Source organism: Zootoca vivipara, chromosome 1 (genome assembly GCF_965207765.1).
Source record: "Zootoca vivipara chromosome 1, rZooViv2.hap1.1, whole genome shotgun sequence".
Classification (NCBI taxonomy): Eukaryota; Metazoa; Chordata; class Lepidosauria; order Squamata; family Lacertidae; genus Zootoca; species Zootoca vivipara.
Genome location: NC_142582.1, coordinates 84,818,904 through 84,833,001, shown reverse-complemented (window position 1 = coordinate 84,833,001; position 14,098 = coordinate 84,818,904). Strand labels below are relative to the sequence as shown.

Sequence of the window (14,098 nt, the reverse complement as noted above, 5' to 3'; positions counted from 1 at the left end):
AGCTCCACAGCTTGCAGACTGTCTGGATAACAGCTAGTGTGTGCTGCAGGGCCTTGCTGAACAAACTGCCGGTTGTGGAGGTGCTGGCAAGCAGGGCCAAAGGCCTTGGCAAATTGGTTGGTGTCTGCAGAACTGAGTTCCCAGCAAAGGAAACATAAAAGGCCTGAGCCGATGCCTGGGTCAAATAAATCAGAATGGTTGCCCTATGCGAGGCGTCCAAGAAGTAAGTAATCGAGTGCTTCATCAACTCTCTCCACCCATAAAGCAGCAGTTGGAGCACAAAGTGCTTGTGCTGCCTACTTCCTCGGTTACTTATTGGCATGGTCTGTTTTTTCTTCTTGCTAAGGCTGCATTTACTGATATGGCACTTCCCAGCATCTTCAGTCTGTTTCTGCAGTGGTAGGCTGAATACTTGGAAGGGCTTGCCATGAATCAGGGCCCACCTGAGGTTCAGAAGACAGTATGGAGAGTGCTCAGCTTATAGATTTCTTTTTCCAAAGCTAGCAATAGCCTCCCTGCAACAGACAGGTGGGGGAAACTGCCCTCCGTTTTCTGCTGTGTAGTCCCAATTTTCCTGCAAAACAAAAACCAAACCCATAGGAAATAAATGTTCTCAATCCCAGGGAAAGGATCTCCTATGTACTAGAAGAATTTGTTTAGTAGAGGACTATCAGTCATTTCAGCAAGCTTGCTGATAAAGGAAAATCTGTCCTGTTTTCAGATGCCACACAAACTTCTTAAGTTTGTTGGAAGTTGGGGTCTCGTCCCCATCCTCCTACCTTCTCCCTGTAATTGGTAGGTGCCGTCACCTCCTTATGGAGGGTCCTTGGAGGGATTTATGGGTGAAACGATAGACTATCGCAGTCACTACTGGCAAAAGGTCTTTGTTTAATTCATTCTTTCTTACTTCAGTTTTGTAGCAGTGACCAATGGCTAGACTGATTGGAAGCCCATTTTTGCTAGCTCACCAGTTCAGTCTTCAAAATAAAGCATAAATAAACAAAAACAGAAGTGAGAGAGATGGAGAATTTGAATTTAAAGAAAGGGTAGGTGAGAGAAAAGTTCCAATCGGCTGGGTTTCTAGTCTCCATCTGATGAAGACTGGCCCTATAAGTTCAGGCCAGTTTAAAACAGGACCAGACATACACTGTATGCCTCAGTTGCGACACCTTAATGCAAGCAATTGACAGATTCCCCTTCTCTGTGAAAGCTGGAGAGAGTGGGATTCTCCTATTACGTCCCTGAAGGCCTCATCCACCAGCTTCTCTGATTCTCAAGAGAATAAATTTGTCCCCTGCGAGCCACATGCTCAGTGTACCAAGGACATAATGTTCAGCAGGCAGATAGTCGTACATCTGTTCTACAGAACAGCACCTTTGATAGCCCCCTCATCTGTGCTAGTATTTCTACCAGTTGTTTATTATTCCATTTTGGAGTTTGGTCTTTGCTAGGTAAAAAAATGGTGGGAGGGGGGAAGTGCAGTATGCCTCAGTCTCCTTGCTCTACTGTCGAACTCGCACAGCTGCCTAACTCACTAGTTCAGGTGTAGGCAAACTCTGCCCTCCAGATGTTTTGAGACTACAATTCCCATCACCCCTGACTGCTGGTCCTGTTAGCTAGGGATTGTGGGAATTGTAGTCCCAAAACATCTAGTGGGCTGAGTTTGCCTATGCCTGCACTAGTTACTTTGATGCTGTGTTACTGAAGCCTGGCTGGCGCATAAGCTGGGGCTCTCCTCTTGTTCCTAGAGAATGTGACTTCATGGGAAGAAAGTGAGCATAGGATCAACTGTGCTTTATGGGAAAGTACATCATGTGGGATTGAAGCTTGTTTCTCTGAAATGGGGCTCAGCTACAATACTTGTAGAAGCAGGCAACTTGGTCCGCGAGAGGACACTTTGTCTGAAGGGGCTGCACAAGTTTCATTCTTAGTCTGGCCCCCATTGGGCAGGCCCATTACCTAGGAGTCGGAATGCTGTGTGTTCTTTGCCCTTTGTGATGGCATTGTAGGCACTGTGAGCCGTCTTGAGTTCCATTACTGAAAGCCAGTAAAGTAGGAACCCATTGTTGGATTTCACTAGCCGGATGGGACTCCTGCTTCTGTTGCTTCTCCTCACAGAGAGAGGGCTGTCCATGCCAAGTCTTCAAAGGTAAAACACTGCTTGGTGGTCCTGCACTCTCCATTGGGGGGGGGGATGTTTACAACGAATTGTATACCTGACTCTTTCCACCCAGATGTAGCAAGGAATGAGGTGAGGAGGGGGTGAAAAGTGGGTCATTTGAAATGAGTCACTTGCCTGCCCTTCTTTAGGAATCGGGTACACTTTATTAAGGGATGCAGGTGGCGCTGTGGGTTAAACCACAGAGCCTAGGGCTTGCCGATCAGAAGGTCTGCAGTTCAAATCCCCGTGATGGAGCGAGCTCCCGTTGCTCGGTCCCAGCTCCTGCCAACCTAGTAATTCGAAAGCACATCAAAGTGCAAGTAAATAGGTACCGCTCCGGCGGGAAGTAAACAGTGTTTCTGTGCGCTGCTCTGGTTCGCCAGAAGCGGCTTAGTCATGCTGGCCACATGACCTGGAAGCTGCACGCCGGCTCCCTCGGCCAATAAAGCGAGATGAGGGCCGCAACCCTAGAGTCGGTCATGACTGGACCTAATGGTCAGGGGTCCCTTTACCTTTACATTCAGAGCTGGCTTTAAGGCAAGCCCGGGTGGCCCCGGGGCGCCGGGCTGCCAGGGGGGCGCCGTGCGCTGTGCCTGCCCGTCGCGGTGAGAAACGGGGCAGGGGGGCGCCGGAGTGATCATCGCACCACGGCGCCAGACATGCTCAAATTAAGACAGCCCTGTTTACCTTTACACTTTATTAAGGAATTATAGCAGCAGGTTAAATCAGAGACAGCCATTAAGTCTCAGTGCATCACCCCTTCTCAAAGGAAGCTCGTGCCAATATAAAACAGCTAGCAGTAGGATTATATTCCAAAGGCTCAACATCTGGGTGGATCAACCCATCTCACATGCCCTGATTCCTATTGAAATTGTCAGCAGGCTGACATTTTAGGGATATTTTGCTCCTGCGGGCACCAAGAAAAAAAAAATCGCAATATGTGGCTTATGCTCATTCTTCTTCAGGGTGTGTTGGGGGACTAAACAAAGGAAGGGAGGCCTCAAAGAGTATCATTAGACAGAATTTTACCAGGGTTAAAAGTCGTAAGCACCAAACAGGACTGGGCTGAATCAGAGCATGATTTTCATGTTGCATTTTAGTGTAATGGCCATCACTGTTTTGGTATAGTGAACCACTTTAAAGATGTACCCCTATGCATCAAGTCTCATTTCTTTGGAGAATTTAGATTTTCATGCAGACTCCCTGATTATGATAAATGCTTGAAATCACTGCATTGCTGGATGTCCTGAAGACAGATGCAGAAGTGGGGGGCGGAAATGGGGCCACAGGCAATACGAAAATAAGATCTTCAATAAATACTGCAGTTATCCACCATCTTTTGGGTCTGTACATGCTTTTCAAACAAGACATTATAAATGAAAAGTGATGTAATAAACAGATAAAATTAATTAATAAGGTTTTAAACAGTTGCATTTTCAAAAAGTGATTTGATTACATCTATAATTCCTTGATCAAGAGGATATGTTAAGGTTTGGAGGCAATCCTAACTACGGAGGATTTATAGGCACTTGCACTTTTTAAAATTGCACATTTGGGATAGTGCTCTCTGCTTTGTTTTATAAATTATTATTTGGCTGGGAAGGTGTTTTGAAATAACCAAGAGGGGAACTCCCTCCACACTAATAGTCCATAAGATCAGGGCTTGAGGCAGCAACCACCGCAGTTCCTGACCTTGTACTCTTCTGCAGCAGGCTCAGTCCGTCTGTCCCAGAGGAATTCTCTGCACCCCTGGAGCTCCAGCAGCAGCACTTTGGCCTGGTGGATGGCATGTATCCCTTCCAGTTCCTACTACGCAACAGCATAGGGCAAGGAGAGCCAATGTGTTGCTCTCCAGATGTTGATGGACTACAGTTCCCACCATCCCTGACCCTTGCCTATGCTTGCTGGGGCTGATGGAAGTTTTAGTCCTTACCTCTGGGCAAAGGGACTGTCAATATATAGGCACCAGTTTGGGGGGGGATCCCTTCCAGGTTATCAGCAGAGAAACCTTTCCCAATTTTTGGTCCCCATGTGTCGTCAGACTACAGCCCAGTCATTCCTGCCCAGCAAAAGTAATTGTAGGGGATTGGTGGGAGTCGTAATTCAACATCTTGGGAATCTGTTGGTAGGGAAAGCTCGTTCCCCCAATCGTGCCTTCGAGTTAACTGCCCCAAGGATTCTTAGGGCCATGTGAGCCTTCGCTTCCACATCCTCCTATGTAATTTTCTCTCTCCTTGCCCTGCCATTGCCACACACTTCTCTTACTAGCTCCTGTCTTCACAGATTATGGCATTAAACCAAGGATGCCCAACTTCCGGAGACACATACAGCGGAAGGAATCGGAAAAGCTGCAAAAAGCACACAAAAGCAAGCGGGATGAGCCAAATTTTGAGGAGTATTATTACGATGACCTCCTTTGAGTCTCTTAAGGAAGTGCAAATAGAGATGCCACCTCTGAAGTGCACTTGCACCAACTAATTGATCTGTCACAGGCAGCAAAAGCCACTCAAACCCAAATCACCTAGTAATGTAAGAAGCGAGATCTTCCCCTTCCTTTGCTCTTTCACACTTGCATTCCTCTTCCCCATCCCCACAGTTCTGTCTGCTCTATGCATCCATCCTACAGGCATGGGTGGCACTTGGCACTCAGCAGGGCAGTTGCAAGGTCTTGGCTCACATCTCATGTTTTAACTCTTATGGGTGTTGAGCAAAGCTTGAAAACATTTGATGAGGACCAGAGATGGGTGGGGGTTTTTTTGCTGCAGAGGCTGGGATTGAGTTGGCCACAGCTTTCTGTTGCCATTGTCTTCTCTCCCTCGCCACCCCTGTCGTGAGTCTTCTTATTGTGAGTCCAATATTACTTCCCCTCTTGCCAATACTTCTGTTTGCTCCCACTGCACAATAAAATTCCAGATTCTATGGAAGCTGACTACTATGAGTTGAATTGTATAATGTAAATATACATACAGTTCCATATTTGACAAAATTGATTTCATTTAGGGCCTTTTGGTGTATAAGTGTTTTTGTTTTGAGAAAAGCAGAAGTTAAGTGCCTCAATGGCTCTCCAGATATTGGGGACAGGTTCCCCATCCCTACTTCAGGGTCTCCCCAACATCTAGTAGAAATGCAAACCCAAAACCCTTTGAATGCTGCTTAATAACTGGCTGCTTTCCTTAACTGGCAACAACAGAGCTGCGAACATACAATCTATATTTAGCTAGAGAAGAGGCTAGTAGATTAGAAGATTTTGTCCACTGAGGTCCTGGGATTCTGACATCTCAAAGCCTTTAACTAGAATAGGGGAATGTGACACATTTCTGGTGGTTGCAGGGGGACAACAGCTGGGTAAACTCTAGCAAGACTTCTCAATCATTGTCAATAACTAACAAATTAAGCCCCCTCCCCATTGTATCTGAAAGCAGAAAGACACACACACACAAAACACCAAGGTTCACAAATATATGGAGATAGGACCTCAATGGAAATTGGAGGGAGTTGGCATCCATCTGTCTTGGGAGGCAATGGAGGAGTGCCATGCTCCCAACCCCGCCTGAAAGCCAAGCTATTCCAAAAAGAACAAGATCTACAAGAGAGTTGTTTCATAATATCTAACATAGTCATTCGACACAATTGGATTCAGTGGAACCTTTCCACACTTTTGTAAGTCAATGCAAGGTTTATACCTGTACTTTTGAAAACTGAAGATGTGTGACATTTCCCTGGAAATCTGATGTACTATAATTTGGTTTCAAAATGGGGGGTTGCAGAACCTGGAATGCTGCTATGCTGCAGCTGGTGAGACTCCCCAAGGAAGGCTAGCAGAATGTCAATTTTCCCAATTCCCGGGAAAATGCTCAAACAGCAGTTTGCTTAGAGGCCTGAGTCTCCTCGGGCAACAAAACAACAGCAACACAGGCTCTTTGAAACATCAACGTTTAATCATTGTTGTCATTAGAGCAGAAGCACAGAGCCCCCTGCTTTTTTGGGGGGGGAGGGCAAAGGCACACCTTTCTGCAGCTCTTATTATCCCCTAGTCACTCATGCTATTCTCCCAGCTTTGCTTCTTCTCCGTGGGACCGAGCCCTTCCTGAATCTATTTTGTGCTTATGGCTGGAGCTCCTCTCAAGCCCCTGATGCAGATGAATCAGATGAACCCTGTGCAGGGTCCAGATTCCCTCCGTGAATGCAGAACCTGCAGCTGGAGAGCGGGTATGGAGGGAAGGGAGATTTAGAGCAAGGGCCGGGGTAGAGGAGCTCTTTCCATCAGCAGATTCCAGGGCATGGGCCCTCCCTGGCTGTCTACATGCTTCAAAACCCTCCTCTCCTACAAACTAGGAGGGGCTAGGACAGGCACCAGTGTTCCTCCAGTGGTTCCCGGATTTTTTGCAGGCACAGGATAAGAGACTCGGATGCTATATCTTGGGAACTGGTGGGGCAAATGGTCACACACACCCTTTCCCCGTCTCCTATTCCACTATTCTCCAACCCCACCATTCCCAGCCAGGGACTGGGCTCACTACTTGCAACCATCCCCAGGCTTATTATCTATCCCTTCTTCTGCAGTGGAAGAGCAGCATCCTCAACTTACTAAACTCCCAATGTGAAGGGCTGAACACGGCAGCTAGAACTAGAGCAGGGCCCAAGCAGACTTGAGCAGAACTCGTGGAGCCCTCTCTCTTGCAGTAGCACCAAGCCAGCCCATTCACGTGGGCACTCCTGGTGCCCATGCCCACTCTCCTCCTGTACCAGCGGCAGCAACACCTGCTTCCGCTGGCGGTGCTTTATTTCAGATAAATAAACAAACGGAAAAGCATATTTCTTCTTCTGATAATAAACCCTTTTTTTTGTCCACCCACCCCACCCACCCCAAACCCCCGGCCCAAGGAAAGAGGAGGTGCACTGAAAGAGGTGGGGCTCTGCGCACTGAGGAACATTGTTCCCACGCCCACTCCTCCTCCCATCTCAAAGCAGCTTGTCCATGCACAATGGGGGGAATGGCCCTTGTCTGTACAGGAGGGCAGGGGCTACCCCGGCCCCTACTCTAGGTAGATGTCCTCTGTGGGGCACGTATATTCCACACATTCCTTGTAGAACTGATGGAAGGCTCTCCTGCAAAAAGAAAACATGAAATGGAATGTCAATTGGGAGCTGGGATTCTTCCACAGAACAGGCAAAGCAACAAGTTAGAGCTCAACATTGAGCCTACCAAGAGGACCTTATTTGCCGCCTCTACTGCATCTGCAGAAAAGAGTACCAGGAGACTCTTTCAGGTGGTTCATAGTCTAACAGAACCACCTTTGCCATCGGGGTGTGATAAGGACTCCAATATCTCCTGCAACAATTTTGCAAAGCTTTTTTTTCAGATAAAATCGCTCAGATTCGAAAAGAGGTAGATCCCATCATGGGAGCAGGGCTGGGATGGGAGAACGCCAAAGCTCTGCCTAGTTACCTCTGATGATGTGGACAGGCTGCTTGGACGAGTGAAACCTACCACCTGTCTCCTTGATCCTGGCCCATCCTGGCTCATCAAAGTGAGCCAGGCAGGGCTGGGCAATGGGCTCTGTGGGGTGGCGAATGCTTCTCTCAGAGTGTCTTCCGGGACCCCCTTAAAGAAGCTGTCATTAAACCACTCCTTTAAACCCATCTATGGACCTGGCAATTATGGCCACTTATCACCCAGGCTCAGATCTTCCATTCCTGGGCAAGGTGAACAATTCCAGGGACATCTGGAGGATGTGGACCATTTGGATCTCTTCCAGTCAAGATTCAGGCCCCATCATGAGACTGAAACCACCTTTGTTGCACTGGTTGATGATCTCTGGTGGGCTAGAGACACAGGCCAAAGCTGTTTCCTGGTTCTGCTGGATCTCTCAGCAACTGTCTTGGGGGGCTGGGAGCTGGGTGAAAAGTAGCTGATTCCTGGCCATTATGGCTTATGCTGACATCTCCAGTACCTATTTGCAACCAACACACCCCTCTCTTAGATCCAGGTTGACTGGGATCTTTGTAAATAGCAGGAATTTTCAGGATGTAGCCTGAAACTCACCCTACAGACTCCGCAAGTGGTTTGGTGGACTCCTCTGCAACAAAGACATGGCACGCAAATCTGTGGTCAGCTGGGTGCTTGGTGATGAACCCAAAATACCTGAAAGAGAAAACACAATACATGAGCTTGGGTCTCTGGTATCCTAGGCTAGGAATGAATTCTCTACCAAAGTAACAAGACCCATTGGTTCCATTCTTCCTGCAGTTGGAAAATATACCTCCCTGAAGAGAAATCCATTGGTTTCGCTTTGCATGTGTGGACAAAAGCAGGAAGTGGGATAAAAACTTTTCTTCCTGTGCAATTTGAGTACCAGACAAAGCTGGTAAACAGCAGCCGAGACAACAGAACTCACCTGGATCTCTAAAAATAAAGCCCCAATAAATCATAGAATCATAGAGTTGGAAGAGACCACAAGGGCCATCCAGTCCAACCCCCTGCACACACCCTGCCAAATTCACAGCGGTCTTCTGGCTTCTGTCTATCTATGTTGGTACCAAGTGGAGGACAAGTGTCGGTGATACAGTCTGTTTAACAAGATCACAATGCTGTTATATGAAACTTCATGCCCATCCCACCTTTATCAAGCATATTGTTTAGCAGGGATTAAGAAGACTGCCACACAGGAATTTCCTATTTGAAGTTACACTTCAAATCCCCAAATTGCCTAGGATACACTGCAGGATAGTGCAAGGAGGAAGAGCTGTGTGTCTCCTTTGCCATGAATTCATTTTGACCATCCGCTGGGACTTACTTGTTGTTCTTTGGGTGGTATCCACAGAATGAAATGTTCTTCAACTGGAAAAAGTGGCTACATTTATTCCCCTGCAGGGCAGAGAGAGCAAGATGTTAGGCCTGGGTAAGAGTTAGGACAGTTGAGGAACCAGAGCCATTTATTGAAGGAAAGTAAAAGGAAAGTAAAATGTGTTCGGATCCCTCACCCTTGGGAGACCCAAGTCACAAATTAAAAGGACCTCATGCTGTGTTTTGGGGAAAGGATATTCCATTCCATAACTTGCAACAGTTTATCTGTGCACTGCAAAAGCTTGTATGGTAGGAAGTACAGGGGAAATTCCAGGCAGGGCTGATGAGAAGGAAAATCAAGTCTTGCTGTACTGGCCTCAGAGTGAGTAGGGCCCCCAGGCTCCCGATTTGTCCATTTTAAATTACTTAGATCCTTAGCCTTTGTAGAATGAAAGTTAGGAAGAAAAATGTGCATAGACTATTTTGTGTGATATGAGCCTATTCCCATCTTTTAGCAATTTTAGTCAATGAGTGAAGTCACTCTGTGATTGAGGAGACCCAAACATCAGAGGAGACCCCAAAACAGCTCCAAAACAACCAAGGAAGTCCCTTCTGCAAACACTTGAGAAAAGCATCAACCTGGTTCAGTTTGAAGCCATTTTACTGTCTTCCTTGCTGTATGTGTGACTTTTTTCTAGATGGAGAAAGAACTACCTGATTCATTCTGAAGGATCTTCCAGGTTCTTTTAAAAGCTTTTCTCTTCCTTTGGCTTTCTCTGACAGAACTGGGATTGTTGACCAGAGACAATAACTGAAAAATCCAGGATTTTAGTGTAGCTGTAATTGGGCAGTAGCATGTCTACCCAAAAGCAAAATTAGCAGCTAGGACAGTAAGTAATCCCTGCTCTTTCTAACTCAGAATTAATTTCATGCAAGAAAAGAGCTTTTTTCCAATACTGTGTGATTTTATTTTTTAAAAAATCCTGCTAATGCAAAATACATGTCATAGGGGGGGTACTGCAACTGAGAGAGCTATGTGGGTTACATCAACCCCGTAAAGTAGCCCTAGTTTGCTATATTCAGGCCTGCTAGAGAGGGGCTGAATAGCCTCTTGGTGTGTTGGTTTCTTCTTAGGGAAATGCAGTTGAGGGTGTTGTTAAGTGAATTGTAAAGTGGATTAATTGCTTTTTCAATCGGGGTGGGAAAAATAGGGGAATTATTGGAAGCAGATTGTTGTTCCCAGTATGATAATCAACAATTACGTACTGTTGGTCAAGAAAAAGAAAAGGGTGTCTGCTTGTCCTGTGCTAATAACACTTTTCTAGTTGTTAAGGAATAAAAATAATTACTAACCACAGCAAATGCTGTTAGACTACACTGCATTCAATCTTGAATTCATCCAGCCATGAGTATTTCTTATGCCACTTTTGGTACAAACTAGGGTGATGACTTTTTCATTTTTTTCCCTCAAAAATTATTTCCTGTAGCACAAATGGTTGAACTTTTGTCTATTAATGACTAAGATGAGGTACATTCCATTGAAATATTTAAAAAGGTTACGCACAGTTTTTATTTTTATTTTGTATGCCGTTTTACCATTTCATAAAATTGTATTAACAATTCTATATATATTTCGTATCAAATTTGGACACAACACCACATTCCACAATGGGGAGTGTTCTTAGCAACATAGGGTATACAAATGTCACACCTGTGCAAGGTAAAAGCCCCTTTTTGGGACCTCAAAACTCAGCTAGCTGACCCTGCCGGACATGCTGGGAAAAGAACCTACAGGAGAGGTAGCAAAACATCGCCCTCTAGCGGCATCTATACTGTTACTGCAGCTAAAAAAAGCTTCCTTGTGTGTTTGATGACCCTATATAATGTTGTATATATGTGACTCTAAAGCTTGGGTTCAATTTTATATCTGCTTACAGTGACTTCAAAAATGGTCAAAAAACTGATAAATAAATTTTTTTAAATCATTTTGTGCGTGAGGGTTTTTTTTATCAAATCTCTTTGAAAGTAAGATTTTATCTAATCTTTAATGAAAGCTCATCAAATTATGATACAGGGAAATGAGGTTGTAAAAAAGTCATCGCCCTAGTACACACCCTCCCCTACCATCTGAAATATTGTGTCTGGTCTTGAAATGAATATAGTAATGCCAACCTAAGATCAACTGATGAAGTGTAACATAACAGGTTAACAACTCAGGGAACTTGAGTTCTTTGCACAGTTTAGGGTTGGCACTGGAGGACATGCCCTTGTGCCTTTAACAGCTGTGTGGCAGGCAGATATTTAACAGGTTAAACCTTTTCTAGTATGGAAACATAAATACAGAGCAAGCTTCCCCCGCTGACATTCTGCCTCTCAGACATATTATTACTAATGTGCAGCTCCTTATCTATTTTTGGGCTCTTCATCCCACTCACAAAAGATTATATAAATTTCCGTATGACACAAAGCATATGCAAATCTGCATCCTCTTTTGTGAGTAGGGCAGAGGGTCTAATCCACATACAAGTGTCCTAGGTCCAGAAAACCCTGTTGGCAACACTAGTTCCAGATCATAAGCTTCTTACTCTCTCCTAAAGGGTCTTATGCAGGAATACGAAAGAGGGGATTTCAGGTTCAGGATTACAGGAAGGCTGCAGCAGTATCAGAGTCAAGCAATATTCTTGTACTAGCTACAAAGCGCCCCAGCCTTTACATTGTGTGTCATTTAACCTTCAATAAATGAAAGGTCTTGGTTCTGTTACAATCATTTCATGAGGTAGAATTGAATGGATTCCATTTTAGCGTTAGTGCACAAAACATTATAGTTGTATACACACATTTGAAAAATAGTAATACATTTGAAGAAATATTTTGTTCAAGCAAAATAAAGTGAAGCCAGCTGTGCTGATTAAACACAGCCCAAGCTCAGATAATTAATTAACACACTATCATATATATTTCTCTCAGTCTTTCTGCTTTCAGGTCCACTGCCCTTGATTGACTCTGGAAGGGTGTTTCCATTATGAACAGAATGCACTTTCTGAATGGCTTTGCTCCTTCCTCTTGAAAGCTCCATGTGAGCTACTTATGCAGAGAGGCTTTACTGCACAGATCCACAGGACACCGGTTAAAATAGTAGCAGACGGGTTTAGCAATGCTTCGTAGATTATTGGAGCAGCTTAGCAAACAGACCTTCCAGCGCATTAATATACCTGCAGCCTGGGAGCATGTACTTTTGCATCTGGACTTCAGGGCATGAATGTGACTCTGCCCTGTTATCCAATCCCCAATAGACTCCTTCAGGAAAAGACATGAGGCACTGCCAGCCAGGACATATGCAAATCGCTATCTTGTTTGCATGCTCTCTTTTGTTTATTGGCCAAGCTGCTGAGCTGGAAGATGTAATAATAATGAGGCCTGAGAGCACAGAACCCAGGAACAGGGCTGGCAGCAGAGCTACCTTCGGTGGTCAAGCCTACCTTGCTGGGATCCTTAGAGTCATCGCCTTTCACAGCAATCTTGACTCCTCTCATGCTGATCTCCAGGACGCAGCTGGAGGGCGGGTTAAAGTGCACGGTGAGGCGGCGAGTAGTGGCAATCTGTGCCAAAACAGAAAATTTGCATCAGCTGTCACACAAACTATCTGGAGTTTCTGGTGACGCTACTCTTCTCATGGAAAATATCACCCCCCCTCCATTTGATATAAAACTGGGGTCCCCATTCCTCCTCCCAGGTTGGCAGTTTCAAGAAATGTTGACTTCAAAGTACCTGAAACCACAAGATGGGTGATCTGTTTTGGGAGTGGGAGGAGACAAGGGTTGAAGATACAGTAGACACAATGCCCCAAGATTGCTGTTGCTTGCTGTGTGATCCCAAGTTCATAACTGTTCTTACACATGTAACTGATGGCTTAGAACAGGCACCCCCAAACTTCGGCCCTCCAGATGTTTTGGACTACAATTCCCATCATCCCTGACCACTGGTCCTCTTAGCTAGGGATCATGGGAGTTGTAGGCCAAAACATCTGGAGGGCCACAGTTTGGGGATGCCTGGCTTAGAAGGAAGTCTCTCTCTCTCTCTCTCTCTCTCTCTCTCTCTCTCTCTCTCTCTCTCTCTCCCCACACACACACACACATTAATATATGCTAAATTCATTCTTCACTTTATTAAAAAAATTGTGAAGTATCATCATCATCATTCTTTATTCGACCATCGGTCAGAAAAGATACATTTCTCAGTACAAAGTTAAAACATCTAAAAACTAAAATAAAACATAAAACATTAGCAACAGTTGCAGAACCATTACTGTATATGGACTGGGAATATGGAGGGGCATCGGTGATGTCACTGGCACTGGTCAATAAGCAACCTTCACAGGTATCTTTCCCACACTAAATACCAAGAGAACTGCTTTTTTGAAGCTTAGCTGGGAAACAAGGAAGTGTGTTAATATTTATAACCCATGATAGCTTTTGGTGGAATGCAGGAGTGCATTCCCCAATACCACCTGGATAGTGCTTTAAGTGTTGTGGAGGAGGCCTGCTCATGGTTCTGCCAATAAGTATGGCTTGACTGGCTATGTAATGAGCAGGACCTTTGCTGCGGCTGCACCTCAGTTCTGGAATTCCCACTCAATCAAGTTATTGCACTTGTCCCCAACACTGACATGCTTTCTCCAACAGTTAGAAGCACACTGGCTTATTCATGCCTTTGGTGAAGGGTGAAGAGGGTATGGATGACTCATTAATCTTCTCTGCTGCATTAGGTATGGTGTTCAGTATTTCAACTTTTTAAATTGATACATTATTTTACACGGATTCTGTTGTTTTATGATGCGGTATTGTTGTTGCAAGCTGCTCTGGGCTCCTTAGGGAGGAAGATAACAGCAGCAACAAATGAGGAGGAGTGTGTTTTCAAACTTGCCTACTGCTTAATTCATAGAATCATAGAATTGGAAGAGACCACAAGGGCCATCCAGTCCAACCCCCTGCCAAGCAGGAAACACCATCAAAGCATTTCTGACATATGCCTGTCAAGCCTCTGCTTAAAGACCTCCAAAGAAGGAGACTCCACCACACTCCTTGGCAGCAAATTCCACTGCTGAACAGCTCTTACTGTCAGGAAGGTCTTCCTAATGTTTAGGTGGAATC

At 45.2% G+C, this 14,098-nt stretch overlaps 2 protein-coding genes across 4 annotated transcripts in view; one reads left to right on the top strand and one right to left on the bottom strand.

The window, feature by feature from the left end:
- Positions 1-1,963: 1,963 nt before the first annotated feature.
- FREY1 (Frey regulator of sperm-oocyte fusion 1) lies at positions 1,964-4,729 on the top strand. Its single transcript, XM_088669351.1, has 3 exons — positions 1,964-2,149; positions 3,874-3,947; positions 4,445-4,729. The coding sequence occupies exons 1-3, from the start codon at positions 2,085-2,087 to the stop codon at positions 4,579-4,581; spliced, it is 276 nt and encodes a 91-aa protein (XP_088525477.1). The 5' UTR covers positions 1,964-2,084; the 3' UTR covers positions 4,582-4,729.
- Positions 4,730-6,078: 1,349 nt separating this feature from the next.
- MAPK8IP1 (mitogen-activated protein kinase 8 interacting protein 1) overlaps positions 6,079-14,098 on the bottom strand; it is a 60,884-nt gene continuing 52,864 nt past the window's right edge. For all 3 annotated transcript variants that reach the window (XM_035115727.3, XM_035115700.3, XM_088669301.1), the window contains 4 exons: positions 12,428-12,547; positions 8,959-9,029; positions 8,208-8,306; positions 6,079-7,270 (listed from right to left, as the gene is read on the bottom strand). In XM_035115727.3, the coding sequence (XP_034971618.2) occupies positions 7,198-7,270; positions 8,208-8,306; positions 8,959-9,029; positions 12,428-12,547 (363 nt within the window). In that variant the 3' untranslated portion in view covers positions 6,079-7,197. The remainder of the gene's footprint in view (positions 7,271-8,207; positions 8,307-8,958; positions 9,030-12,427; positions 12,548-14,098) is intronic.

What these genes read in the sequence shown, in the direction of transcription:
- FREY1 (XM_088669351.1), top strand. Translation starts at nt 2,085, where the DNA reads ATGGGACTCCTGCTTCTGTTGCTTCTCCTCACAGAGAGAGGGCTGTCC. An exon ending in TCCATGCCAAGTCTTCAAAG is followed by an intron (nt 2,150 to 3,873) that starts GTAAAACACTGC and finishes CTTCTGCAGCAG; the next exon opens with GCTCAGTCCGTCTGTCCCAG. An exon ending in GCACTTTGGCCTGGTGGATG is followed by an intron (nt 3,948 to 4,444) that starts GCATGTATCCCT and finishes CTGTCTTCACAG; the next exon opens with ATTATGGCATTAAACCAAGG.